The 26560-nt window shown below is 40.2% G+C and overlaps 2 protein-coding genes across 3 annotated transcripts in view; both read left to right on the forward strand.

Moving 5' to 3' along the window:
• The window catches only part of ARFGEF3 (ARFGEF family member 3), an 81938-nt gene extending 67829 nt beyond the window's left edge, over positions 1–14109 (forward strand). For both annotated transcript variants that reach the window (XM_072330699.1, XM_072330700.1), the window contains 6 exons: positions 1–115; positions 755–857; positions 1461–1592; positions 2917–3047; positions 6125–7352; positions 8089–14109. In XM_072330699.1, the coding sequence (XP_072186800.1) occupies positions 1–115; positions 755–857; positions 1461–1592; positions 2917–3047; positions 6125–7352; positions 8089–8280 (1901 nt within the window). In that variant the 3' untranslated portion in view covers positions 8281–14109. The remainder of the gene's footprint in view (positions 116–754; positions 858–1460; positions 1593–2916; positions 3048–6124; positions 7353–8088) is intronic.
• Positions 14110–20637: 6528 nt separating this feature from the next.
• SMIM28 (small integral membrane protein 28) lies at positions 20638–25659 on the forward strand. The gene is made up of 2 exons (XM_072330719.1): positions 20638–20748; positions 25261–25659. The coding sequence occupies exons 1-2, from the start codon at positions 20638–20640 to the stop codon at positions 25657–25659; spliced, it is 510 nt and encodes a 169-aa protein (XP_072186820.1).
• The last annotated feature ends 901 nt before the right edge of the window (positions 25660–26560 follow it).

Raw genomic sequence — 26560 nt, forward strand, 5'->3', positions numbered from 1 at the left:
ATATTGGTTATGAAAATATGATCAATACTATGCTAAAAGATCTTTTCAAGTTGCTGGTTGCCTGTGTAGCAGAACCAACAGAAATTATTTCCAGAGTTGGCTGCTCTTGTATCAGGTAACAATCTCTTTATACTCTGTTAGCATATTCAAAATAAAAGATATCTTTGAAGTACTTGTGGACAGATTAAGCTGGCTGGCATCTCAGAAGAAATGTGCAATGTATCTTTATTGTAGGCTTATCAGCCTTTTTATTTTTTCTGTATTCTGTCTGGTTCAGAACCTGTAGTTTTGTACATTGCTATGTGTATATTCCTGTAAAAAATACTTGTACAATATGTATATACAGTTGGTCAGTTATTAATCCTCAGGAAAAATAATTAAGGGGCTTTCTGTGGGAATTCATAGGTCTTTGAGCGTAGTGGATATCTTTACAGTCTTCAGTTTATTGCAATCATGGTCAAAATAAACTCTCCATTATATATTTACAGATCATATGGTTTTTCTTTGGGAGAGGTGATTGTTTAAGGAGGAAAATCAAAGGAAAGTGCAGTCAGAAATTCAGTGTTATATTAAAAAAAAAAAAAAAAAAAAAAAAGGAGGGGGTCAGGATAACAAGTATTAATTCTTAGGATTCTGAATATCATTAGCTGGTTACTAAATGGACTTTTTCTTTAGTTTTCAACCTTCTCCCATTACAGGTGAGAACTGTTCAGTTATTTCTTATGGTAATGTTTTCCCGTCTCCCTACTTTTAGGTATGTATTAGTGACAGCAGGACCTGTTTTTACTGAAGAGATGTGGAGGCTCGCATGTTGTGCCTTGCAGGATGCATTCTCTGCCACTCTGGAGCCAGTAAAGGTAAACTGCCTTTTCGCTGACAGTCAAAACTAATTATAGACACTAACTTTTGACAAGTTGTCTCTCTCACACTCACACACTCACATACACACACACACACACGGTATTGGATACAGAGGCTGGAAAATGAGATTGTTGTAGTTTCTGCTGTTTATATATTTAATCACAATGAAAGGCATTGGATCAAAAATGGAGACTGAAATCTTTTATTTAAGTATTTTACAGACAACAGTGGTTATTAACTTTAAATTGCCCCACCAGTGAGAAAGCAGATCCTTACCCTTTGTTCCTCTGTTCTTCTGAGTTGGATAAGAGTAGACAGAAGATAAAGTTGCTTACTTGATCATGCTGCTGCATGCTCCATATAGATTATTTTTCAACTTACCACCATGTGACAAAAAATTTCCTTTAATTCACCAGTATATAAGTTGCTGTAATGCATTTGCATCAAATACACTGAGTACTGAATAGCAGGTGGTTCACTGATAGTACTGGGAGAAATCCCTCCCTCTATGAATTTTGTATTACACATGAACAGGTTCAACATTTCTACAACCACTGATTTAACGCACAGTGAAAGTCTGATGTTGTGTTTCTCTATAGAACCTATTGGGCTATTTCCACAGTGGTTCTGAAAGCTTTAGTGGAGACGCCTGTGAAGTGAAGGTGGCAGCCCCCTCCCTCTCGCCGAGTGCTGAGGCTGAATATTGGAGAATCAGAGCAATGGCACAACAGGTAGAGGCTGATATTTCAGGGCAAGGTGGAGAAGGCTTTAAAGTTGGGGCTTTTCTTTGAGTACATTTTTAGCACAGCAAATCGAATGAGACTTCCTCATCACTAGGTTATCATTTATCTAACAGTAGTGGTGAGAAAACGTAATAAAGACTAGAAACAAATACATTAGAACTTACCCTGTAAGTGGGCATTAGAGGAAATTCTTGGCATTTGATCAGGACTACACGCCTGTTGTGTAGTATAGCTTTAAAAATGGCAATTCTAACATAAATAAGTGGAAACCTTTCTGCCACAGAAAGGAAATAGAATATGAATGAATACTCATCTAGAACATCATATGCATTTCTGATTATTTTGTTAAAGAGCGGATAAATTCAAGGGGCAAGAAAAATCGATTAGAGCAGAGACTGTGATATTACACTGCAATAACTGGGTTTGTTCAACTCCTCAAATCAGAATTTGAATAGGAATATACATTTTTTTTTGTGCGTTTATAAGTACATGAGTATAGACTGAAGAGAAGGTTATTGAGAATTAGAAGATAGTGATGATTTTTAAATCATTAGTTCAGTGTCAACATTAAATCCTAATTGACAAAGAAGTCTGGGAGAAAACCTTCTCAGGGTTCTTTTATCTATTGTTCATTTTGAGAAAGTGTTTGTATGAAACAAGTTCCTTGAAATACAGCAAACTGGACTTAATGACCTGCAGTCATTATATGGCAGTTTCTGCATGGGTATGCAGCTGGATTAAAAGAGCCAACAGATGTTTGGTGTCAATTTCTGACTTAATTATATCCTTAATCATATCCTGATGCAGCTTGAAAATTTGAGATGTCTCAGATGTTCAGGATTTGTGATCGCAAACAACATGGCAGGGAAAGATTTTATTTTGAATAGAGTGTTTTAAAACTAAATCTCTAGAGAGGCAAAGCTCATAAAGTAGGAAATGGAGCAGTTAGGCCTCTCTAAGAGACAGCCCTCAGAGGCATTTGCCTGATTTAGCACATCTACTAAACTATGAAACAAAACTACAGCAAGTGAGAGCTGCTTCCCTGCTTCTCTCCCAAGAAAGTACAAATTAGGTGTCCAGTGTCTCCTTGCAGCTGAAAACCATCCTTCCAATAACAAACCTTTCTAGGAGGAATGGGCTGTGTAAGCAGGTCTTTGCTATACACGGTACTTAGAGGTAGTATCTTCCTATCATCACTGTAAAATAAGTTGTCATAGATCTTTAACAAATTATGAAATTCTGCTGTAAGGCCCTCCATGGTTCCAATGCACATGGTAAACCTAATTGTTTTATGTAATTTGTCATTTTCTAGGTCTTCATGCTGGAGACTCAGTGCTCCCCAAAGACCCCTAACAACAAGGAAGGGTTCGAACATGCCCAGTCATGTGTGCTCGTCATTGACCTGCCACCAGATAAGAAACCAAATGGGCATACCCAGAGAAGGTAAAATATCTATCTTCTCAGGAAAACTATTATATTAAGAGCAAGGTAAAAATATTGTCAGGTTGGTGGAGATGTGCCTCTACAAGTCTCTCTAAAAAACTTCTGATAGAAAGTAAGAGTTGGTAGGTTGCAAGTACCTGAAGGAGGTCATGCAAATCTTTAAAGGAAAGGAAAGTAAGTAGATGCAACTAGGAAAAGAATTCTCATAGAAAATAAATATTAGGGAAACCTTTCTCATATTGAGATTCTTTTCTTAGAGGAGTAAAAATACCAGCTTGAAGAAAGCTTTCAATGTACTGTTATATTTGTAAGGATACCTAGCAAATGAAATAATTTCTGCTACACTTACTGGTCTTTTAAATTCACTATTATTGGATTAAGAAGGTTGAAGTAGGCTAATGGGTAATCTGGAGCAGTTTAAAGAGGCTACATGAAAATCTGCAAAGCTGTCAACATACGAGTCAAGGGAATTTCTGTTTTTGCTTGGCACTTTTTATTTTTAAAGAAAACTTTTTATGTTTTACCACCTCAGAAGACTGTTTCTGCATGACTTTTAGTCTTATCCTGCAAAAGGAAATGTCTTTTTGCTTGCACTTGGTTATTTGACCATGATAATATCACAGGGCCAAGAATTAGTGCTGCATTCAGGGTTTGTGTTTATATTGCAAGGTATTTAGTCCATGACATAAAACAGTCTTATACCAGATAGCAAACCTGGACCACTTCAGGCATTCTCATTCAAAACTGAACCACTGCATGTAACCAGGAGTCAGAATGTGATGGCCCTTCCATGGATGGTCAGGAAGAAAGACCATGCAAACAAGAAGTTAGTCTTTAAACAAATAAAGCTTGCAATTAATACAAACTCTGAATGATCTCATACTGCTCTTTGTCTAACAACTGCAAAAAGCATGTTCCCTGATGGTGAAATATTACCCCAGCAATATTCATTTTTCACCAAAACAGGGCTAAAAAGTGGACAGTGTGTCACTGCTTTTCATATTACTTGCTAGCAGCATAGTAATATGCCAGTCTTGCGTGCTAGTAACTATGGCATTTGAAGTTTTACTTTAACCTTAGTGGAGTTTTCTCTTCTCCCTTTTGATTTGTTTCCCTGGTGCTGCATCCGTTTCACAGGAAGCTGGGGTAAGGGAGCTCTTCTTCTTCCTAAAAGTAATGATATACTTCAGGTCCAAACTTCAGTCAGAATAAGATAATAGTGTCCTTAGCCAGCTTTGGCATCATGTTTTCACCTGTGGTTCTGTTCTAGTTTTGGGGGGTTTATTGTTTTTGTTTTTTGTTGCTTTTTAAAATTTAGTACATTAAAATTGGCCTTGTAAATTGTCTTAACGGCTATTATAAAGAAAGCAGATCTCCTTCATACTGCTCCTGCTTTTGGAATGGGGTTAGTCTCTCGAAATCAAGTACACATTTAAACTCTATTATATGAGCTCTTAAGAGCTTTTCTGAGTCAGAGCCTCTAATGATTCTTACAGCAGAAAACTATGTCCCCACAAGGAGCTCCAATGTATGTATTAATAATTAAGATTGTACCGCTGTCAGATAATAAGACTTAATTTTAACCACTATATCAGCACTGACAGCTACAGCTATAGCAAGTAAGCAAGCTGACATAGATAAGCTAACCGTAGAAGCATTGTTCTTTCTCACCTATAACTTCTGTATATGTCAGGCCCTCAAAAGTCTCAGAACTGTCTTTTTTTACTCTTTTGGTTTCTTCTTTCCTTTTTAAATCAAGACCATTTATTTGGCTTTACAAATCAATTAACACAAGGAAAAAGGATTTTAAAGGTCTTAAATTGAGCATATTATGTTACATGAAAGTTTAAAGTAAACTTTGACCTAAAACTTCAGTATTGCAAGCGAAGTGAAAAGTCTTTTCCTCATCTTGTAATAATGCTTCTTAAACTGTGATCCCTCATAGTTCCCTAAATAGAAACAAGTACATATCATGCATCAACTCTATTTAAAATACCACAGCTTTAATCTGATGCAAACTTGTTTACAGTTACTGACTTACTTAAGATGGGCTTCACAGTTTATAAGTTTTAATCTGCAAGATGCCAATGTCTTGTTTTAACTATAATCCACCCCTTCTTCATAACCTCCCTGCCTGTAAGCCTGCCGATATTATTTATTCGTGAATTACCTGAAAACTTTGTCTGGGAGAGTTTGCCATTCAAATGTGCAAATAAAATATCAGTGAGATCTAGAATGCCTCACAACATCCAACAGGAGAGAATTGCCCAGTATTACATATAAGAAACAAGGCTAGGACTTCAGTATTTGAGTTGAAGTCTTAGGAGCAAATATTCATCAGGACTTGAAGCTTCTTTGCATGTTTCATTGCACTGCTGATGATTCTGAAGATTATTTGTTTATTGGTTGGTTCTCTCTGCATTTTATTTTTGAGACAAACTGCTGGCATTATTGGAAATGGAAAGCAAATGGCAAACCAGCTTAAGTCTCAATTTGTCATGGCAAAGTTGAGGTTTGCTAAAATGCCAGTGAAGGAGTTTTAAGAATGATTCTTAGCTTTGAGTTCAGTAACAGCAAAAATAGAAAATGTACTTGTCCAAGGACAAAAGTGCTACATAGTTTATGTGTTAACAAATTCCTTAACTACAGCAGTCTGAAAATACTGAGTACCTGTAGCTATAGTTTATATATATATATATAAAATTTATATATAATATATATTCTACTTAATATATATTATATATTTTACTTATATATATATTATATATACATATATATATATATATATATATATATATATATAGTAGAGCTTTCTTTAATACTGCCTCTGCAAAGTTCCATTAATGCTTTTGCTGTGGTCAGTTATTTAACTCATGAAAGCATCATCCCTTCTTGGAAGGCTGAAAGACTGTTCTAGATAACTTCACCTTCATTCAGTTCTTTGTAACAAGGCTCTAAAACTTTGGCCTTTCACACGCATCTTTCATGTTAGATTCTAAAGCATGAAATACTCCCATACTTCTAGTAAAAATATACAATTATATATTTGTTTTCCTTCCTATACTTGGTTTACCAAGTATTCCTTTCAGGACAATAGTGGTGAGCTTGCTGTCACACCAAGTACTGCTCCAGAATTTATATGACATCTTACTGGAAGAATTTGTCAAAGGCCCTTCTAACTTAGAGGAGAAAATGACAATACAAGTACCAGAAAACAAGTTGGCTGGTTTTCTCAGGTACATCTCCATGCAAAACTTGGCTGTCATCTTTGACTTACTGCTGGACTCCTATAGAACAGCCAGAGAGTTTGACACCAGGCCTGGGTTGAAGTGCTTACTAAAGAAAGTGTCTGGCATTAGTGGAGCTGCCAACTTATATCGCCAGTCAGCAATGAGCTTCAATATTTACTTCCATGCTTTGATTTGTGCTATCCTGACAAACCAGGAGAACATCACTGCAGAGCAAGTGAAGAGGATCCTCTTTGAGGACGATGAGAGAAGCACTGACTCATCACAACAGTGCTCTTCAGAAGACGAAGACATTTTTGAAGAAACTGCCCAGGTCAGTCCTCCTCGGGGAAAAGAGAAGAGACAGTGGAGGGCTCGAATACCATCTCTGAGTGTACAGCCTGTCAGCAATGCAGACTGGGGTTGGCTGATCAAGCGGCTTCATAAGCTCTGCATGGAACTGTGCAACAACTATATCCAGATGCACCTAGACCTGGAGAATAACATAGAGGAGCCTCCAGTGTTCAAAGGAGACCCATTCTTCATTTTACCATCCTTTCATTCAGAAACCTCGACCCCATCAACTGGAGGGCAGTCTGGGAAGGACACTCCATCAGAAGATGACCGGAGTCAAACGAGGGACCAACTGGGAGACAGCCTAACACCAAGAAGTGGAGAAATGCTGCTATTACCCCCGCTCTCAAGTCCTAAACCAGAGAAAAAAGAACAAACCAGGAAAAAAGAATGGTGGGAGAGCGCTGGCAACAAGATCTACACGATAGCCACTGACAAAACCATCTCTAAGTTCATGACCGAATACAAAAAAAGAAAGCAGCAGCAGCAGTCTGTGACATCCTTCACCAAAGAGATAAAAGTGGAAAAGAAAGGGGAGCTCCTGGGTTCCAGAGGGCAGGACTCACCCATACTCCAGAGGCCACAACATCTTATAGACCAAGGTCAAATGAGGCATTCATTCAGTGCTGGCCCAGAGATCCTGAGACAAGAGAAGAGACCACGCTCAGGATCCACAGTCAGCTCCTTGAATATATCTGTTAGAGATGCAGAGGCCCAGATACAGGTAGGAAACTTAAAGAATGCTAATAATGGAAATAATTTAAAATGTGCCTAAAGTATTTTTCTGTTGCTTTTATCATAATAATTATAGTCTCTTTGTAAGATGTCTTCCTTACCTAAAGAAATCATCATGATGAGGACTGAATATTTCAGCAGTTGGCACTGGTAAAAACCTCATTCTGTTCCATCAAAAGAAAATCAGTCTGATGGGGAGGTGTTATCAGGCATATACCAGTACAGCTTCCAAGAGTTTTTCTTCGACTGAGGCCAAAGCTGCACTTTCCTAAAAACAACCAACAATGAAGTCTTTTGCTTACTGCTATGGGCCCCAGGCTACGTAGGGCCTTCGAAAATGTGGGGGTACTTGTGTTAATGCTTCTTTATTTAAGAAGCTTTTTGTTAATTCCAAAGCAGAAATACTGGGCTGTTGCTAAATAGGAACTTACTTGCAAGTTCAAGGAAGCAAATCAGTAAAAGCATTAAATCTTTTCTCACTTTGGGATGAAATAATAGGTGATGAAGAGTGATCATGATACATGAAATACAAAGTCAAACAACAATATACATTACTGAATTATGCAGACAGTTAACATTAAATTAATATGCTGGTATTACTGAGCTCTCTTCACAAAGCTGCAGTGATGAGATACTTTTTTTTTTCTGCCTCATCTGCGGGACTTCTCTATATAGAAGGGTATTCTAAAGAGTTGTTTTTTTTTTTGTATCCAATTTGTTTGTAGGCATGGACCAACATGGTGCTGACAGTTCTCAACCAGATTCAGGCCCTGCCAGACCAAACTTTCACAGCCCTCCAGCCAGCAGTGTTCCCATGTATCAGCCAGCTGACTTGCCACGTGACTGATATCCGTGTCCGTCAGGCAGTACGGGAATGGCTGGGAAGAGTGGGCCGTGTGTATGATATCATCATTTAAACTATCTGTGCTCTGTTGCAAAGGGGAAAAGACAAACAAGATATATAACAAAGAGGTATTTGGGGTTCATTAACTGCCTATTTGTTGGTGATAAATTAAGAAACAGTGAGCTTGTTGATGTATTTCCCCTATCCACTTGAGACTGTGTGTTTCTCACTCATACTAGCAGAGGAGGTGAAGCATGAATGCGTCCGGGGGGGTCTGGAACGACCCCAGAATCTGACAGTCAATCAGGCTGGTAACTGAAGTCAATATACATTTCAGTAAACTTCATTTTAATTCAAATTTACAACAGTGGGAGCCACATCAAACTCTAGGTGAACATCCACACTTCTAATTTGCTATGAATGGAACCATCAAACCAGGCAAGCAAGACCTGTATAACTAAAAATAACTAAAAAGGTGGAACTTGTTCAGAGTAACTTTTTCCATTCAGAAATAAGCATGAGAGGAATAACCAAATAAAGATTACTGCAATCCTATATGCCTTGCTAAGCAAAGAAAGTTGAAATTTATTTTGCTCTGAGAAGAGCCTTTGGAATTTGGTCATATTCAGGGTAGCTAGTGAGTGATTACTGAAATATCCCAGGTCTTGATCTGGTGAACCAAGCTCAGGCTGTTCCTCCTTTCATTACCCTTGTGGAATAATGCTTGGAGGGAAAAAATAAAAAGGCACTGTCACCCTGCCTTCTCTACAGCACCACCCTTGCTACTTCAGCTATGACCACAGGTGATCATTTTTCCACATGTATAATTTATTTCCCCAAAAGGCTACAGGGAAGTTTGTTTTGCTGTTTTTTCTGAAGATAGAGGGGAAAACACACCACAGAGCAAAGGTACAGCCAGCCTACATGCCAGTATCTGGCACTCACAGCAGAGTAAAGTGTTCCTCCAGTTCAGGCAACACTGCAGTTAAGCTGACTTTAGCATCCACTAGAACTACTGTAGCCAGGGACCCTTACACTAAACTTAGCTTATCACTCTACATTGAAATTAATCAAGATGGAAAATAGTCTGAAAAGAACGTAACTAACTTTTCTGTTTCTCTCCCCTTTCTCATCTGCTGCAGTAAACAGGGAGGGAACAGAGTCTTGTATAGGTACATTCTCCCTCTGTGCAGTACTTCTATATAAGGACTACTACAATCTGCCAATATTATTAACAGGGGGATAAGTGGAAGGAATGACTACTGTATTGTCAAATACATATGAGATGATGTTCACACTGGACACAGCGAAGGGTTACTTCGCTTAACAAATTATGTCACAGCCCCGGGCCTTGTACTCCTCTACTACATCATTTGTTGATTAGTTGTTTAAATAATTAATCAGAACTAATTTAATCTGGGGTGATCCCTTAATCATGTTCTCCCAAGACTTTGAAAACGTGCATACCAACTAAATATACAGCTTCGGTCCATGCATCTTCAAAAAATGTCATTGTTTTAGATCAGTCCTGGACTTTGCACAATTAACTGTTTTTAACATCTTGAACCTAAAAAAAAATAGAGGGTCAGTCAAAAAAAGGCATGCTGAATAGCCATCACCCTACCTGAAATGTTTACTAAGAGTCTGCCACTGTCATCCTGCCTTTGCCCTCCATCACCTATTCCCCATTTGCCTACTGCTAGATTTTTGTGTGGGGAATACTTTGTCCTATACTATTCTGCAGTGTCAGGCACACTGTTTCTCTTACTTTCAGAACTTTACTTGCAGAATTATTCCAGGAATGCCAAAAATTCCATAAAAACAACTCATTCTTACCACATGCACTGACTTCATAAAAAAGTAATTTAATAATATTATCAATGGTCAGTTTTCCCAACAGGTGGAGTGCTTCCTTGTAGGCAGGTGAGATTATATACCAAGTTCTTAGCATATTGTTCGATTTCTGTTGCCAGGCCTTTCTTACACATCTTTAGGCTGGGTAAAAAGGTGGTTGGTTATACTTTGTTAATCTTTTTATTTGGCATCTATATGGAACTGCTTTTAAAGCAGGACATTAATTAGGCAGCAGCCAGAATCAGAATGAACACCTGTATGCAAGGATAGTCAAATATACTATTTTCATTATACAATCATTTCAGGGATTGAGATCTTCACTGTGCTTACCTAAAACTGAAACAAATCCTTGATTTATGTTGGAGAAGTAAAACTGATAGCAGTACCAAGGGAGCCACTCAGGATTCCAGAAGGGGACCTGTTATCTAGGAAACACCATGGCTACATGTTACCTGTAAATTAGAAAGAAGCTCTTAGAATGAAAATGCCTACCCCCAGCCAAGCACCTGAACACAGCTCAGCCCAGTGTTACCCGCTTATCTAGCTGCTCAACCAAAGCACTGCTGTATTGCAATGCATTTTAAACTTTTCCTTCCAAATTATGCACTAAGTGCCCATTGTCACCCTTAGTGCCTCTCCTTGTCCATATCCCTCCCTTAGGAAACCATATGAGGACATAACTGCATCATTCCAGAAATAATACATAAAAGTATAGGAGGAGCACAAAGGACTCTTAGTAGCAGCAGGCTTTAGGTGAGCGGTGTTTAGCAGGTGTTGCTCTTCCTTTTCCTTCTGTGTGAAATGGTAAGCAGGTGAGGACATTACCACCACTTCAGGAGCTATTAATCTGAGAGCTATAGATATTAGCGAGCCCCAAATTAGTAAAACGCTGAGTGTGAAGACACCATTTTATAGGCCCGTGTGCTCTGTCCCATTCATACTTTGGACCGCTTGTCCTACAGCTGCTGGCACAGGGTTTGCAGGCCTCACAGTGCAAGCTTCCTACCCACAGAAGGAACTCGCACAGAATGGTCCCAGTGCAGAGTATTGGCACTAGACCCTAGCTCTGACCATCCCAAACACAACCAGCAGCACAAAGCAGCCCTCCATGCACCTTTCTCCCGTAACACATTCATATTCTTACTTATAGCCCTGTAGCCCACAGTGCAAGGTAACAGCGGCATAGAACCAACTACTGTTGAATTAGAACATTTATCTCCTGGTTAATGTTCTTTCATCAGGATGTTCGGATTTAATTCTCTCTTAGGATAGACACTTACTTGATAATAGTTGACTTCATTCAGCATCCAGAAAAAATTACTGGAGAAAGAGTTACATAGACCTGGGCAGAACTTCTCTTGTAAAACACCAAATACAGGAACACAGCTTTTGTCTCATCACAGATAAAACAATACTCTTCTTCCAGAGTAAAGCTGATTTCTGCTGAGGACAAGCAGAGTTTTCACCTGTGGTTTGATCCAGCAAGGTACTTTTCCTTTGAGCTTCAAGTTCTGTTTAATTTTACTGTAAAATTCACTGATGAGTCCTCATTTGTCCAAGAGGTAATTCCCACCTCTAGGTATTCCATGTTACCATATGTAATCTCAATTTGCTCTGAATATAGTGGTATCTCAGTGCAGGACCAGTATGAAACCTGAGCATCAGAGTAACAAGTAGAGAGGTCTGGCTGTGCATGCTGCCTGCATTTCTCATCTCCTGCTACCGCTTAGGCCCACCTCTCAGACTGCCTAAGCTAGCATTCTTAGTGGGAATATTGATTCTCTGGACTCAGTTCTTGAATCCTTCAACTCCTGCATACAAGTCAACGAGTTCTCAGGAAGGGGAAAGTCCTGTTTAGTTCTTGCTATTGCTTTCTCTGTTGTGGTCCTTTATACACCTCATTCCTAAAAATCCACAAGAGCCAGCACACATTCCAGTGCACCACAGTGCACCTGGACTAGAACTAGAACCTTCACTCTCACACAGATCCAGTTTTAATGTGCAAGAAGCCAACCATAGCAAACCTTCATTTCTAACCAGCTCTTATGTACAAACTTAGTTGGAAACTGAGCATGCATCATTTAAGTATTTTCGCTTTTAGCAATCCATTCTAGAAATGCTATTACTCAGTGATAAACTGATTTTAATTCAACAAATTCAACAAAACCATCTCCTTCTTTCCTGTGTCTTATTTCTGTAGTATTATAAGATTATGCCTAAGCAAGAAATTTGAACAATATTCTGGTTATAATCACTTCTGAGTAGATCTGTTTATAGTGGTAAGCATGGTATGGGAAATTAGACAGAGATTGTTGATTGCTTTTTCCTCAGTTTCTGGTAATTCCACAGTTCTTTGAAGAAATGATGCAATACCATCCATTTAAAAAAAAAAAAAAAATACATATACCTTCTCCTTCAGAAAAAAAGGACCAATTTACCACAGCACAGAAGCACAAGTGTTGGATTTTATGCAATGTAGATAACATCTGGCAGCTATTGACCCCTCTTCTCTAAGCCTCCCCAGTTCAAGCAGAGCTTCTGTAGGGATACAACATAAGGGTCTATCAGCAGCCCTCACCAGCGACATGCCTGGGTCTCCAGGAAGTTAAATAGTTGCATGGAAGAAATCTCACCTCCTCTTTGTGTTGTTTCCCCTACTGCCCCTTTATATGTGATACCAGCTACGGTTTCATTTCATACGAAACAGTTTTGGACAAGCATGACAGGCTGGCTATTTAAAAAGAAAATAACAAAGCAACTAGTGTAAGTATGCACAATTCTTTTCACTTTATGCAGAGAGGTCCAAGATAAGTTAAGAACCAGAAACAGAGGGAAGGGGAAATGCCCTAATTCTGACTGTGAATATCAGTGGAGCTACACTGCATGATCCAGGATTAACACAATAATGAGCTTGCCTGTGGGACCAGATCCCTCAAATCCTCTTTATTTTTGGCAAATTCACAAGCAAAGGTTTGCTTCCTCTCCCTCTGCCACATCGGTTCAGGGAACTGGGGCTATGGAAGGCATTTTTTGTTAAGAAAAACTGGCAGGAGGATCTATTTCAGTTCCTGCAACTCAATATCCCACTTATCAAAAAGCAGTTACGTACTTCCATCCATGGAGCATTATGGCCTTATTTCCTTTTCACACCTTGGCTTAGCATAGTCTGCAGGGAAATACCTTGCTTTCTGGGGAAGCACAGGGAAGCAGGAGAGCTTCAGGGACAAATAAATACCACCTCCCCAGTCAGGCCTCGGCTCCTGAACCCCCAGATCAGTGGAAGAAAGCACGATTTGATACCAAAGTGAGACCAGCCAGGAAGGGCTAAAGCCATGTCTTAGCAGAGCCCTGCACACCATTTCAAGGAGCAGATAGAAGCAAGTGTTGTGAAAGCATGAAGTGACTGCAGGGAGCACCATCTTTTAGTTCCCCTCACCTTTCCTTTCCCCACATCCATTTTTGTCATTATTTATGACACCCCAAACTTACTTCCATGGGCCCTCTGACCAGAGCTGAAAACTGATAGAAAGCCAAAGGGAGTAGACACTCCATTTTGCCAAAGAACTGATTATTCCTATTCCAAAATAAAAAGCAAATTCTATCTCGTGATAATGACTACCATAGAAAGCATTTTATTACAAAGCATTATTCCCCGGACTTCATCTCTATAGCTGTATATTCAGGAGGAGCCACTAATGTTTTTGAGACTGTAAACGTCTAGAGTTCTTACACTGGATTTACCTTCTACAGAGTTCATACCTAGCTGCAGTTCCCCAGTTTCATTCATGTTTCCTCCCTCTACCTTTCTCCTATTCTTTAGTAAAACACCTTCCTATATCTGCTGCGTTCCGTTGTGCTGCTTTGTTTGGTTCTTCAGTGTCCATTGGTCGGGAAGTCACTGTAAGCTGGCTTGCAAATTGTATTTTGTGTATATTTTGTTCAGACTGAATTCTGAAATGGAAATATTTTAAAACAAAACCAAAAAAAAAAAAATAAAATGATAAACTATTTATGTTGCTTGTGTTGTAGAATAAAGAAGCAAATGCAAAATAGCAGTGTTTGTTTTGTCTAAAGGTAGTTATTCTGCACTTCGTAATCAAGCAAAACGTTGCAGCACTGAGAGAAGGACAAATGCTGCAGGACTGCAGCTTTCATGGGTGGCCTGGGGAGTTCAGCCACTTGAAACTGATTTTGGTTTTTAACTTTCAAGGAGAGCTGAGATCTAAACAGCATAAATGAGTGAGCCCTACACCGCTCCACACCAGAGTTTGGGCTGGGAAAGGGCAGGGGGTGGGAGAAAGAAGGATTCAGCTACCAAGATGTCTGAAAGGTTCGAGTAGAATATGCGGAATTTCACAAAACAAGTAACTCTACCCCATATTAATTAATGACTAGCAAAAATACTTCTGGCTGTGATTCCATTGGAGATGGTATTTTTGCGAGAAAAGAAAATGAAGCAAAACACTGTAGCAGGAAGGACGTTACTTTGGGGTTGAACTCTTAACGTCCCACTTACATGTAGACATACACCACTTTGCTACCACTGAACTCTAGACAGTGCCTCTCCCCTGCTCCATGCTCTCAGCATCAGAGTTGCTGTAACCCAGGGACATGCAGAGATTCACACAGCATCAGTTCTCAGCCACATGGTGTTAGGTTTGCAAGCCAGACACTCCCCAGCCATATTTCCCTCTCACACAGTGTATAGCTGGCACTCAAATTGTTCCCATTCTAGAAGTGCACACCAACAGCAAGAATGATACAATGCTTCCCTCCTTGTCAGGGCTATGTGCTAGGGCACCCTCTGCCACCCAAATCCCTCATTCTCATCCAACTTGGATCAGTAATTTCTGTTGTTTAGTTTAAAGGAATCATTACAAGAAAGCAGGTCCTGCCCAACCACCACACAGACTTTCAAATGCAAGCAAAATGTACATAAAAAGCAATTATCTACCAGGACTCTAAAAGAGGAGGGTTACAGTGCTTCCTGAAAGCAGGAGTGCTTCAGTGACAAGACAGCAGTCTGTGTAAAATTTAGGGTACACTGCTGTGCAACTGGGGCTTTCCATAGGGTCTTGAGGGTAAAAATTCTGCTGCCAGTTGTCCCGCTGAAGCTTACTGCCATCTCCAGGCATGGCCTTGTGGAATCAGAGCTTGAACCTACATGGCCAGATTCCTGTTCTTACTCCATCCTGCTAAATACAATACATTAGAACCAGTAAGGGGCATCTCCATTCATGCAAACATCTCACCTCTATCCTTCTGAACAGATATTTCCTTTGACTATACCCATCATACCATTAGTCCCAGCAGTGACTTAAGCACTAAAGTAATAAGCTATGGCCTTCAGTGTCTGTTACACAAGAACCCCATCAGCAGGAAGGTTAAAAGAGATGTATTAGAGCAGATTACAAAGCAACTAAATGAAGCTGTGACGCTTTAATAATCTTACAGCAATTTCTGGCAAAACAAGAGTGTTAAATCCCAACAGTCTGATCTAATTTCATTCCAGGAAACTACCTTCTGCTGTTCTACCGTGTGCAGTCCAGCAAGAGACAGTCACCCTAAAGACTCAGAGGAGGAAAAACTGCCATCGAGCCATACAGACTCATGCATTCCCTCAGTAGCTTTGGTAAAGCTCTTCTTTCTCTGCCATTACAAGATGTGCCAAAGACGGATCTTTCTTTTGGTCCACTGAATATGCCCAAGACGGATGTAGAAATAAAAGATAGAATCAGGCTTGGGTACTGCCAGTTGAACCACATGAAACAGGTGATCTCCAATTTCTGAGCTTTTGGCAGAGAAGGTAGCCATCAGGATAAACCTCTAACATCTAATATCACTGTAAACAAACACAAGTTGAACTCGTTGTACAAATGTCTGATAGAATGTCCTAGAACAGTGACCTCAGCATCCAGGTTTCAAAACCCAATAGAACCCCAAACAGATGAAAGCCAGGCTGCATACACCATTTTCTGGCTCCTTATTTAAAAAAACAAATAAATAAGTTGGCCGCAATAAAACCATTTGTTTTGTTCTGTTCTGTTTTGGCTTGATTTGTTTCAGGAGAGTTGCTTTGTTGAGGGGAGTTGTTTTGAAACTGGTAGATAAGTAGAGACAATACCTGTGGATCGTCATCCCTAAGGAAATATGGTGAAGCTCTTTGTTTGTTGTGGTTAGCATCAACATCTATGGAGGTGACTCAACGTCTTCGTCTCCCACTGCAGCCAAATAAAATGACTAAAAATTAAAAGAATTTAGAATATTTATTCAAAGTAACGTTTCTCAGTCATTTCCTTAACTACACTTTTGACAGTTACTTTACATTTCTGGCTTTTTGCGCTTCAAATCAGAATCTCCTTTGTGCCAGAGACTACAAGGAGACCAACAGACCAAAAACAAAACTGGATAAGATGCTGTATTTAAATCTGTCCCTTTAAGTATGCCGAGGAGGTCAGAAACAGACAACCCTTCAAGCTTGGAAAAAATGAGAATGTCAAACATAATGAGAAAGTGAAAAATGGTTTTGTAAATGCATTGCAGTAACTTGTGTAAGGAGAGGAGGGTGATGAGGCTCTCGGTTGATTTGAAACCCTTACCTGCAAAAGCAATTAATCTTCTCTTGATAAAACATGGGAAACTGTTTCTATGTAGAAATGCAATGATTAGGCATAAAAGCAAGGAAGAAGTTTGTATGCCCTGATAAAAATGTTCTTTCAAAGTCCCAGCTGCAGGGGTGTTCATCAGAGCAGATCTTACATCTCCCTCTCACACAATCCCTTTTAAAAGGACACTAAATAATTGAAGATCTCAATGCGGGCTCTTGTGACCAGTCCCAGACCCAGGAGAGTAAAGATTATTAGTTTGCAGAGCCAATGCAGGGAAAAAAAAAAAAAAAAAAAAAAAAAAAAAAAAAGGAAGTTAAAATCTAGTTTTGCTACTACATTTTTTTCTTGCAAACTTCCAATCAAATCATAGAATCGCAGAATGGCCTGGGTTGAAAAGGAGCTCAAAGATCATCCTAGTTTCAACCCCCCTGCTATGTGCAGGGTCACCAACCAGTAACAACTGCAAGTGAGAAAGTAAAACTTTTGCTATGTCTTTTGATTTGTCACCTTTCTATATAAGATTTTCTTCACATATTTCAGTTCTTTAGCAAACTTTATCTTACAGGCTGCAGGGGGCTGTGCACCTTCCCCATAAGCTGTAAGGGGGGCTCAGAATCTTCAGGCTCAGAACAGATTCAGTTTCAGGGGATGTAGTCTCCAAATTGAAACAGTACATGCATTATTGCACAGTGTGTGCACTACTTGAAACCAAAATGTATGTTATTTCAAGCAAAGCACTGATCCAGTTCACCTAAATGAAAACAGCACAAAATTGCCAAAAGCCTTTCATCTGATGCTCTGATAAATAATGCACTCTTCAATTCAGAAAGTTGCACATGGATTCAGAAGTCTGTGGATTGGAATTATTTTCTCTTTCTCCCTGAAGGAGAGCCTTTCCTTGACAGCAGGGCACAAAGTCAAACACTTGTCTCCCACACAGAGGGGATCTGCAGCCTCAAGAAAGCAACTCAATCATAAAAGGGGGTTAAGGAAAAGCAGGTATCAGTGCCTTCACAGACCCTGAAGTCCACTTACTATTGCACATGAGCCAGCAGTGTGTACTTGTTGGGAGGCCAACAGTAACATGGGCTGCAACGGAAGCCCCATCTGGAGTACTGCATCCAGGCCTGGGGCCCCCACTATAGAAAGGATGCAGAGCTGTTGAAGCAGGTGCAGAGGAGGGCCACAAAGAGGACTGGAGCACTTCTCCTATGAAGACAGGCTGAAGGAGTTGGGCTCATTCGACCTGGAGAAGACTCCTGGCAGACTTCACTGTGACCTCCCAGTAACTGAATGGAACTTAGAAGGAGGAGGGGGACCAGTATTTTACACAATTCAATTGTGACAAGACAAGGGGTATGGGTATACTAATATCAGAGGCAATACAGCATAGAGTTATGCCCTATGTCTCAGCACATTGGAAAAATGAATTATTTATGACCAGATCTTCACTCTGAGAGCTGGGAAGGTGCCCACTTTCTGCACCAGCTTCCTGAGAAAGTCTCTCCCTGCTTGAACATTAGAAGTAGCATTAGCAACACTGACTGATAATTATCAATACCCTTTGATAAATCTTTACAAAGCTTTAATCACTCAGGTGGTATCATTCCTCCTCAACTATTTTCTCCTGGTTGACAGGATCAAAATGAGTCAAGGAATTATTTCAAAGAACAAAGTCAGGAGGGAAAAAACAAACAAACAAAGACTGTTTGGTGCAGGCTAAATTCTGAAGAGCTCCCAAGTTCTGCCTCTCCCATGCATCAAAGCATCAAGCCTGGCACCTGGTTGAGAGGCTTGGACTAGAGGATGCTCCTCCCCCCAGTCTCCACAGGAAAGCATGCCCAAGCTATGGAGATATCTATGAACTCTGTGAGAAATAGGTCTCAAGTGATTCACAGAGTTGCTAGAAACCTGCCTGTTTCTGCAGCTTCAACATGGCATGGCAGAAATTCACTTTTGCACAAGCAGATCTATACAGATGCTGTGTATTACACAAGCTGCAGACCCCTTGCAGCTGAAAGACTTTGCTCTAGCGCTCTCTGTAACCTTCCTAACAGGTCCACTGATTATAAAGCCAAAGAGGTAACCATCATTCTATATTCAAATTACCTGCATGACAAAATTCACCATGTTTCCCCAAATTTCCACTTGGCCTCAGCTCTACAGTTAAATCACTCTTGAAGATGTTCCAAAGGCCAAGAATTCACAGCACTGGGTAAGTTAGGTCAGTTAGTCCTTGAGGTGCACACCTTATTGTGGCTAAAATTCATCAAACAGGGCAATGATACCATAAAGCAGACATCATCTTTCTCTTCTCCTCATTATTCACAGCAGTCCCAAAGCAAATTTACACTAAGGTTTTAAAAATAGCATTCATAATCTTAGGGGTTGTATTAAGACCCTAATTAAGATAGTATATGAACATCTCATGCTTGCACGTGAAGTGACAGATTTAAACCACAAGTCTCCTAAAGGAATTTATTTCAACACTGCAGTTTGGGAGGGATAGTTGTCATTGCTGCTTCCACACAGAGTCCTGGGACACCAAGCAAAGGAATTTTTACGTCTCAGTGTGACCTGTTGAGTCAGGACTCAACTGCTCAGAAGAGACAGCAGTTCACACCTGGGCTGCCCTGACTGCTATGAACAAGGTCTACAGTTTTCTGGGACCACTGACCTCAAAAGAACAGGGGAAGTCCAAACAGGAAATAAAATTTAAGAATCTTGACTCCCTGATTTTGTATTATCAAACCTGAACAAAAATTTTGCTTTAACAGACTGACCTTGAGATGCCATACAAGACACACTACAGTTGAAATGGGTATTATCCATAGCCTCCCTCTGCTCAGAAGAAAAAAAGGGAAAGACACCTCCAACAGCAAGAGTAATGAAGCTCTGGAATACATTGCCCAGAGAGGTGGTGGATGCCCCATCCCCAGAGACATTCAAGGTCTGGCTGGAGGGATTCTTAGCACCCTGATCCAGCTGTAGGCACCCCTGTTCACTGCAAAGGCTTTGGATCAGATGAACTTTAAAAGTCCCTTCCAATTTAATTTTATGATTCTACAAACTTCTTTCTCAGTAAGAGTCAACTGAGCCAACACAGATTAAATATCACTCCTATTAGAGGTTAATATACATCCCTGACATTTTATTTGCTTGAAGAGCACAGCAAAGGCTTCCCATTCAGAACAACCTCCACTTAATAACTCACACCCCAGAAACCAGTGAGCCCTGAGTCAAACACACTGACAACTCACTACTGGAAGCGTTTGTATGCTCACAGTGACCAAAGCTGCCCTGGCAGCCTTCTCTCTCTGGATTTACCATTAACGTTTGCATTCTCACACTGCTAAATAATTCAGCATAGCATTTAGCCTTCTGTCCTCGTCTCTCTACGCAGCAGATGCTCTCACAGTTTACTGTAGGCACCAGCCACAGGGAACAAAAACCTGCCTAGATCTTCGGAGGCTCTTGCACTCTGTAACAAAAAGGGAACTTTCACTCTGGGTATAGGGACTTTTTATTATTATTTTGTTGGAAAAGCATTCGTTAGATCCCTAAATATAGGCGGTTATTTATCTGCATGGAGTCAGGACCATGTGGTCTCAGCTTCACATGCAAATTCCCTTTTTAATAATCCTAATGCGGGGAGCCCTCCAATCAGAGCACTATCAGCCACGGGCGCCCTGATACCTGATGCCAGCTTTGCTGGTAATGTAGGCCACTGAAGCAAATCCAGGGAGATTGACTTGGAAGTGAAGAGAGAAGAGGAGATCCGCCTGCTTGGCTTCCCGACACGGGGGTTTTTATTTGTTTTCTCCCTTTGCTCTGGACTCGAAAAGGGACACAATTCCCATCATTAGCGGAGAGAAGCCCAGCAGGGTCAAGACTGAGAGAAGAGGACGCAGCCGCAAGCAGTGAAGCAAGGTGGAGGAGTGAAGGCAAAAGAGCAGGTGGATGAAAGCATGAGGTTGCTCCTGGGCAGCAGCTGGAGGAAATTTGGACATGCTGACAGGGGGAACTACGACTGGCTGAACACTGAACCAGGTGGGCCACTTCTGGAAACAGAGCTCCAGGTCTGTACCTGCCGGCATCTGTGGAACTTCCTTTGACTTTACATGAGTGTATACATTTGTACAGTGCCTCAGTGTATAGCACAGAGTCAGTGTGGGGGTATTGAGCTATCAAAGCAGTAATGCTCAGTTACATAGAGTAAAATGCTTGTATATATTGTTGTGGTTTTAAATGCATCAGTGGTGAAGGAAAAAGCGTTAAAAGAGAAATCTTGCTCGAGCAGCTGCTAAATAAGTTTCTTTAAAGCAGAATACATTGCACTATTCCTTGATTTCCTTTCTTTTAAATACATGTTTATGCTTTGGCTCTTGCCCCATGAAGCCTTTCTGCAGATGTTAAGAGTGAGTATCAAGCAACGATGAACTCTTGTTCTCTAAGCTGTGCACTGATTACTTCTGAGAGAGGATCACAGGCAGGCGAGTGGGGAGGAGGGGGGGAGTAGCTGTCAGAATGGAAAACACAGCCTGCCTGCATGTGTTTCTGTGTGCTTTTGGGTAGGGCTTCTCCGAGGGGAAACTGATTTCAGGTGCACATGTACCCCTAGTAAACATCCATGTCACATAGCACTCGTAAGTACACTGGCCATGCTACATAGCTATCAAGTGTACTGCTGTAAAAGAGGAGGTGTGGGGGGGTGTCAAAACTGGAGGAAAAGCAGCTTTAAAACAACTCTATGATTTTAAGAGTCTACCTCATCAGTAGGACAACCAGCATATGAATTGCAATGCCTTTGCACCTTGAAACTGGCTTTGTCTGACTGTGGGAAACAAACATCATCAACACAATCACATTCTAAAAAGCATTTAACAACTCAGTGTAAATCTAGGCTCACCTCAAAGCTGTGCATCATTGTTGATGTATACAGAAACACATCAAAATGTATTCCTGTTTGGTAGAGTTTGGCTTTTGACAAACAATAATAAATCTACTTTAAGCGGCAGGGTGGAACATAGAAAAACACCAGGGCACGAGCCACAGTTATTGACTTAAAAGCAGACATTGTTCCAAACCCACTGAAAACATTTCAGAATCACCCGTTCCCTGATTCAATTTCAAATGCCTTATCAAAAATGTTGGTATGACCACAAGCTCTATTTTAAAAAAAAATCATTTCAATAATGTTTTAAGAACTCTGGCAAATCATTAGCAACACAATGAATTTTAGCACCAGCCACTTCGATGGAAGTTTAAGGAAGTCAAATCCACTTTCCTTTTTCTATCTTTATAAGAAAGCTTCCTTTAAACTCATGTTTTCCCTTGTAAGGTCCTTCCCTTCTAACGTAGGTACCAGGTTTCCTTTGTCTAAGTGTGTGTTCAGGTCTAACCTCACTCAATTCATTATGGAAATGCCATACAACTCACCTGTGCTCTCCATTTCATTCCTTTACCAACAGGCCATGAGTAAGAGCTCATCTTAACTCATATGGGTCACATAATCTGTAAGCCGGCAACTGTACATGCTCAGCACAGTAAAAAAACGTAGGCAGGCAGATTAGCAATGAAAGGCTTTACTATTTCTGTGCTGTGCTCAGTGTTTTGGAATACCGACCCTTCGCTTCACTCCTCACAAAGGTGTAAATGAAAAGAATTAATACGGCAGGAAGTCGATCACAATGCCCAGACCATCCAACTAAAAATCATTTCTAGAAAAAACACCCAGGTCTTTTTAGAAAGTTAATCCCTTCTACTGTTGCACACTTTCCTGCCTTCCTCTCATTATGAGGGCTATTTTCCTTGTGTTTTTGTAGCTTAACTCATGCTGGAAATCCAAATCTTATTGTTGTCAATTACAAAATCCACAGTAGCTACTCATGGTAATACAGGCAGAGTATTTTCAGTTATTGAAGACACAGCTTCATTTCAAAGGCATTCTGTTTTTCAGTTCCAGCACTTATTTTCCACCATACATACTGGCCCGCTGTTTATTTTTTAGCTTTAGAACTTCAGAAAAAAAAAAAAAACAACCTGTTTAGTTTCATGATAGATTTTGGTATATGTATCATTGCTATAAAATTGTCCTAAATTTTATGCCAAGATCTCTGCAACATTTTTCAGTAGCCCCGTAGCCTCTTATCTCAGAAACAGGCACAAAATCACAACAGAAGTACTGGGATCTACACCACTCAGTTTTTTTCCCAGTTCTTTAGTAGATCTACCTAAACACAAGCTACTTATCAGCTGCAGTGAAATTTTCTTGAGCCACCTCTTAATGTAAAACCAGACTGAAAAATTTTTGGCAGGAGACTGTATCACCATGGACAGTAACTCACTGTACTTCATGCTTAAGGTCCTGAGCATCTGTAAATTCACATCCAGTCATTCAGTCCATTCCCATCTGCTTACCATGCTATGTATTCTCCACATTTCAGTCCCTATGTGAAGCCATGTCCCAGACCAGGCAGCACCAGGCAATTATAACTGCAGGCTGTGCTTCTATCAGCACAGGAACAAAATGACAACAGTCATTTATCTATTTATTGCACTTCTTTTCAGTGCAATTCACATACCAGTAAAGACTGGAAAAGAACTCTAAGACCATCTAGTCCAACCACCAGCCTATTCCCACCACGCCTACTAACCACATCCTTCATTGCCAGATCTACACATTTCTCAAACACGCTCAGGGACGGTGCCTTCACCACCTCCCTGGGCAGCCTGTTCCTTTGCATTATTCCTCCTTCTGAGAAGGATTTTTACCTAATATCCAACCGAAGAAAGGAAAAAAAAACAGATTCATAGAGGTGACACGTTTGTCTGGAATCAGGACTCAGTATATCTTTTACTAGTCTCAAGTATCAAACACTTACTTAGGACAGAAGGTAAGACTGCCAACCACAACAGCACGCAACTCACAGATATTTTAAAATAAGTATTTAAAACTGATTGACAGGTTGCTCCCTACAAATTAAACCTCAAGTTTAAGCCTGAAAAACGTGCTCTTCACCAATAATGAAAAATGCTATCCCATAAAAGCTCAGCTCTTCCAAATATCCATTAAGAAAGTACTGCTAACACAATGGACTCAGGGAATCTCAATATCTATAGTACACAAACTAAAACCATTTTTTCCTCACTTCTCATGTGTAGTGTTTTAAGAACCTCATAAAGTAAAGTAAAAACATCTGGAAGCAAACTTTCTTTAAAAAGTCTCCCACATTTACAAAATATCTCAATGTCTGCCTTAGAATAACAGCTAAAATGTTTTCTTTAAACTTCTTATAGCCCATTTGATGGTGAGGTAAGACAACAGCTTGTACTGCCAGAAGCTCATTAATAAGAAACAATCAGTAAATATGGGATAATTCTTTAGTATGCATTTCTGCAGCTAAAAGGCAGCTGAGGAAAAAAAGCTTGATAGCTAATCCATGATAGTTTGGATGCATTTTAAAATGACTTTAATGGACTTAGCCTCAGACCCACAACAACTCAGAGGGAAAAACAAAAAGGCAGAAGTCTGCTCAGTTTTGCTGCCACAAGTAAAAACCAATTTACATTCTTTTTCCTAAGCATGACCACATACAAATAATTTAATAATGTGACTATGAAATGAAGAGGTAACAAATGCATGGCAGATAATCAGTTGAATATAGGTTACAGTTTATTTATGCGGCTACCAGAACAACCATAGTTCATGAAGAGTGAGCAGAGAAATTTTTCACAGACTCTAGACCAAATGAGCTCCAGTTAACAGAAGCTAAAGCTGGATAGACTTAGACTGGAAATAAGATCTACTCAATTTTAAAATTGAAGCAAACACAGCAGAAGAAAACATGTCACTGAAAAAAAAACAACCCATAGCTTAGAACTTCTGACATACTACAACACGACCAAAAGCTTGGTGCAGAGGTCTTTTGTCAGACTTTTAAACAGGGAAAATGATTCTTGGATAGCTGACAGAACAGGCTCAAGGAAGAGCCCTAGTTCTGGCTGTCCCAACAAACCAAGTGTTATTCGGGGGTTGGCTTGTAAGGATGGAACAGCCAAAGACCAGGTATTGCTGGTGGTTAGTACTGGTGGAAGGGGCAGTTATAATGTTTGCTCTTTAAAGTTAACAGTAGAGATTTCCAAACAGAAATGGCACAATCTAATGGATGACTAGCCCTTCTCCTCTGCAATTCAGTGCTGTCTCAAGTTTTAAAAGCTTAACCAGTCTCTCACACAGAGAACAGGTCCCAGCTAATCCAAGAGTAATAGCACATACATGTAGTTCCAGGCTGTTGGAATTCTTCCCCACTCACAAAAAAGGACTTTCCTAGAAACCTAGATCTCTTAGCTACTTTGTCATTTATATTGTCTCTTGTTGTCAAAGTATTTTGTCTTAATAGACCAGAAAATAGGATTTGGCAAACCACTAGCCTGCAAAACACATTGCATTAGTGGCACTAATGCAGACAGAAAATGATTTGGGAATGAAACTGCTAGGTCATTGTTGGGGGAATGTGGTATTTTTTTTCTTCTCTGTGATTGAGAGGTCACCATGCATCCAACACACTGTCTATTTGCTTCTATTACAGAGTAGACAACACATAAGTTCAACCAAAGATGACATAGAACCATTTCTGTGCATCATTTTGCCTGCCACCATGATGCTCTTCCTGGCATTCCTGCTGCTCTTCCTGTACCGCCGCTGCCAGCGCCCCATCCCACAAGGGCAGATCTTCAGCATTGACCTCCCTGAGGTCCTGCCTGAGCATGACGTGTCTAATTTCCTTTCTGTGCTGCCCTGGAACAGCGAGCAGAGTTTTCACTACTCCACTCTGCTCCCAGATGCCACATTCCTCTCCATGTGCTTGCCTCCATCCTACGAGGAGGCCACTACAAAGACTGCCCTGGATGAGGCTCACATTGAGCTCTCTCCAGACCCAGTGCCTCCTTATGAAGAGAGCACACTGCCATCCAGCAGCACCAGATAAGCTTCCTACGGAAGTACTTTAGCTGAAGCATGCTGCACCTCAAGGCACAAATATGGATCTGCTATGGCCTTTAAAATTAGCACAAATAATCCAAATGAGGTAAAACAAATGAACTGTGAAGGAACAAACTTAAAGGAACAAGGAATTTGAATTTCCTAGAACATGGTAAAGAGTATCTTCCATCTGTAGCAAGACTAAACACCTCATCAGTTCTAAACTGCTAACAGGAATCTGAGAGAACAGAATATGTTATACAAGGAGTAGACTTACAGATGGATGAGAACCTGCCCAATCCAAAAGAGACATAACAACACTGATGGCTGGACTTGATGGTCTTGAAGATCTTTTCCAGCCTAGATAACTCTATGATAGATTATACTACAGATTTACCAGTTGCAAAAAGGGCTTTTAGCATGAATCTGTGCCAGTTTGGCTTTTTCTACTTTATGTGCTTATTTTTCATCAAGTTCCTGAAAAGTTGATTCATTTAGTCAGCGTGTCCTAACATCGCATCACTCTTCAGTGCTCTGGAACAGTCAATCACAGCACTCAGGAAAACAAATAAACTCTAAGGAAATTTTCCAGCTGTCCCCAAAAGTACAACCACGCACCATTCCTGAAAGCTGACTTCTACCACGACTGAACAGTGAGAACAACCAGAGAAGACCAGATCATTCTGGATGAGGAAGACTCCAACACCATCACACACAAACACGCTCACTTACTACAAGACAAGGCTTACAAGATCCCAAAGTTCTAGGCTACTGGCTTGACTTATTTGCCAATGTACAGATCTAAAACAATAAATCCTGTAAAGAAAAAGAAGTAAATCTAATGCACAAAGAAAAAAAATCCAGTTGGTGTTTCAAAACAGCATTGCAGTCACTTTGCCACAAGACAG

This window comes from Excalfactoria chinensis, chromosome 3 (assembly GCF_039878825.1).
Source record: "Excalfactoria chinensis isolate bCotChi1 chromosome 3, bCotChi1.hap2, whole genome shotgun sequence".
NCBI lineage: Eukaryota > Metazoa > Chordata > Aves > Galliformes > Phasianidae > Excalfactoria > Excalfactoria chinensis.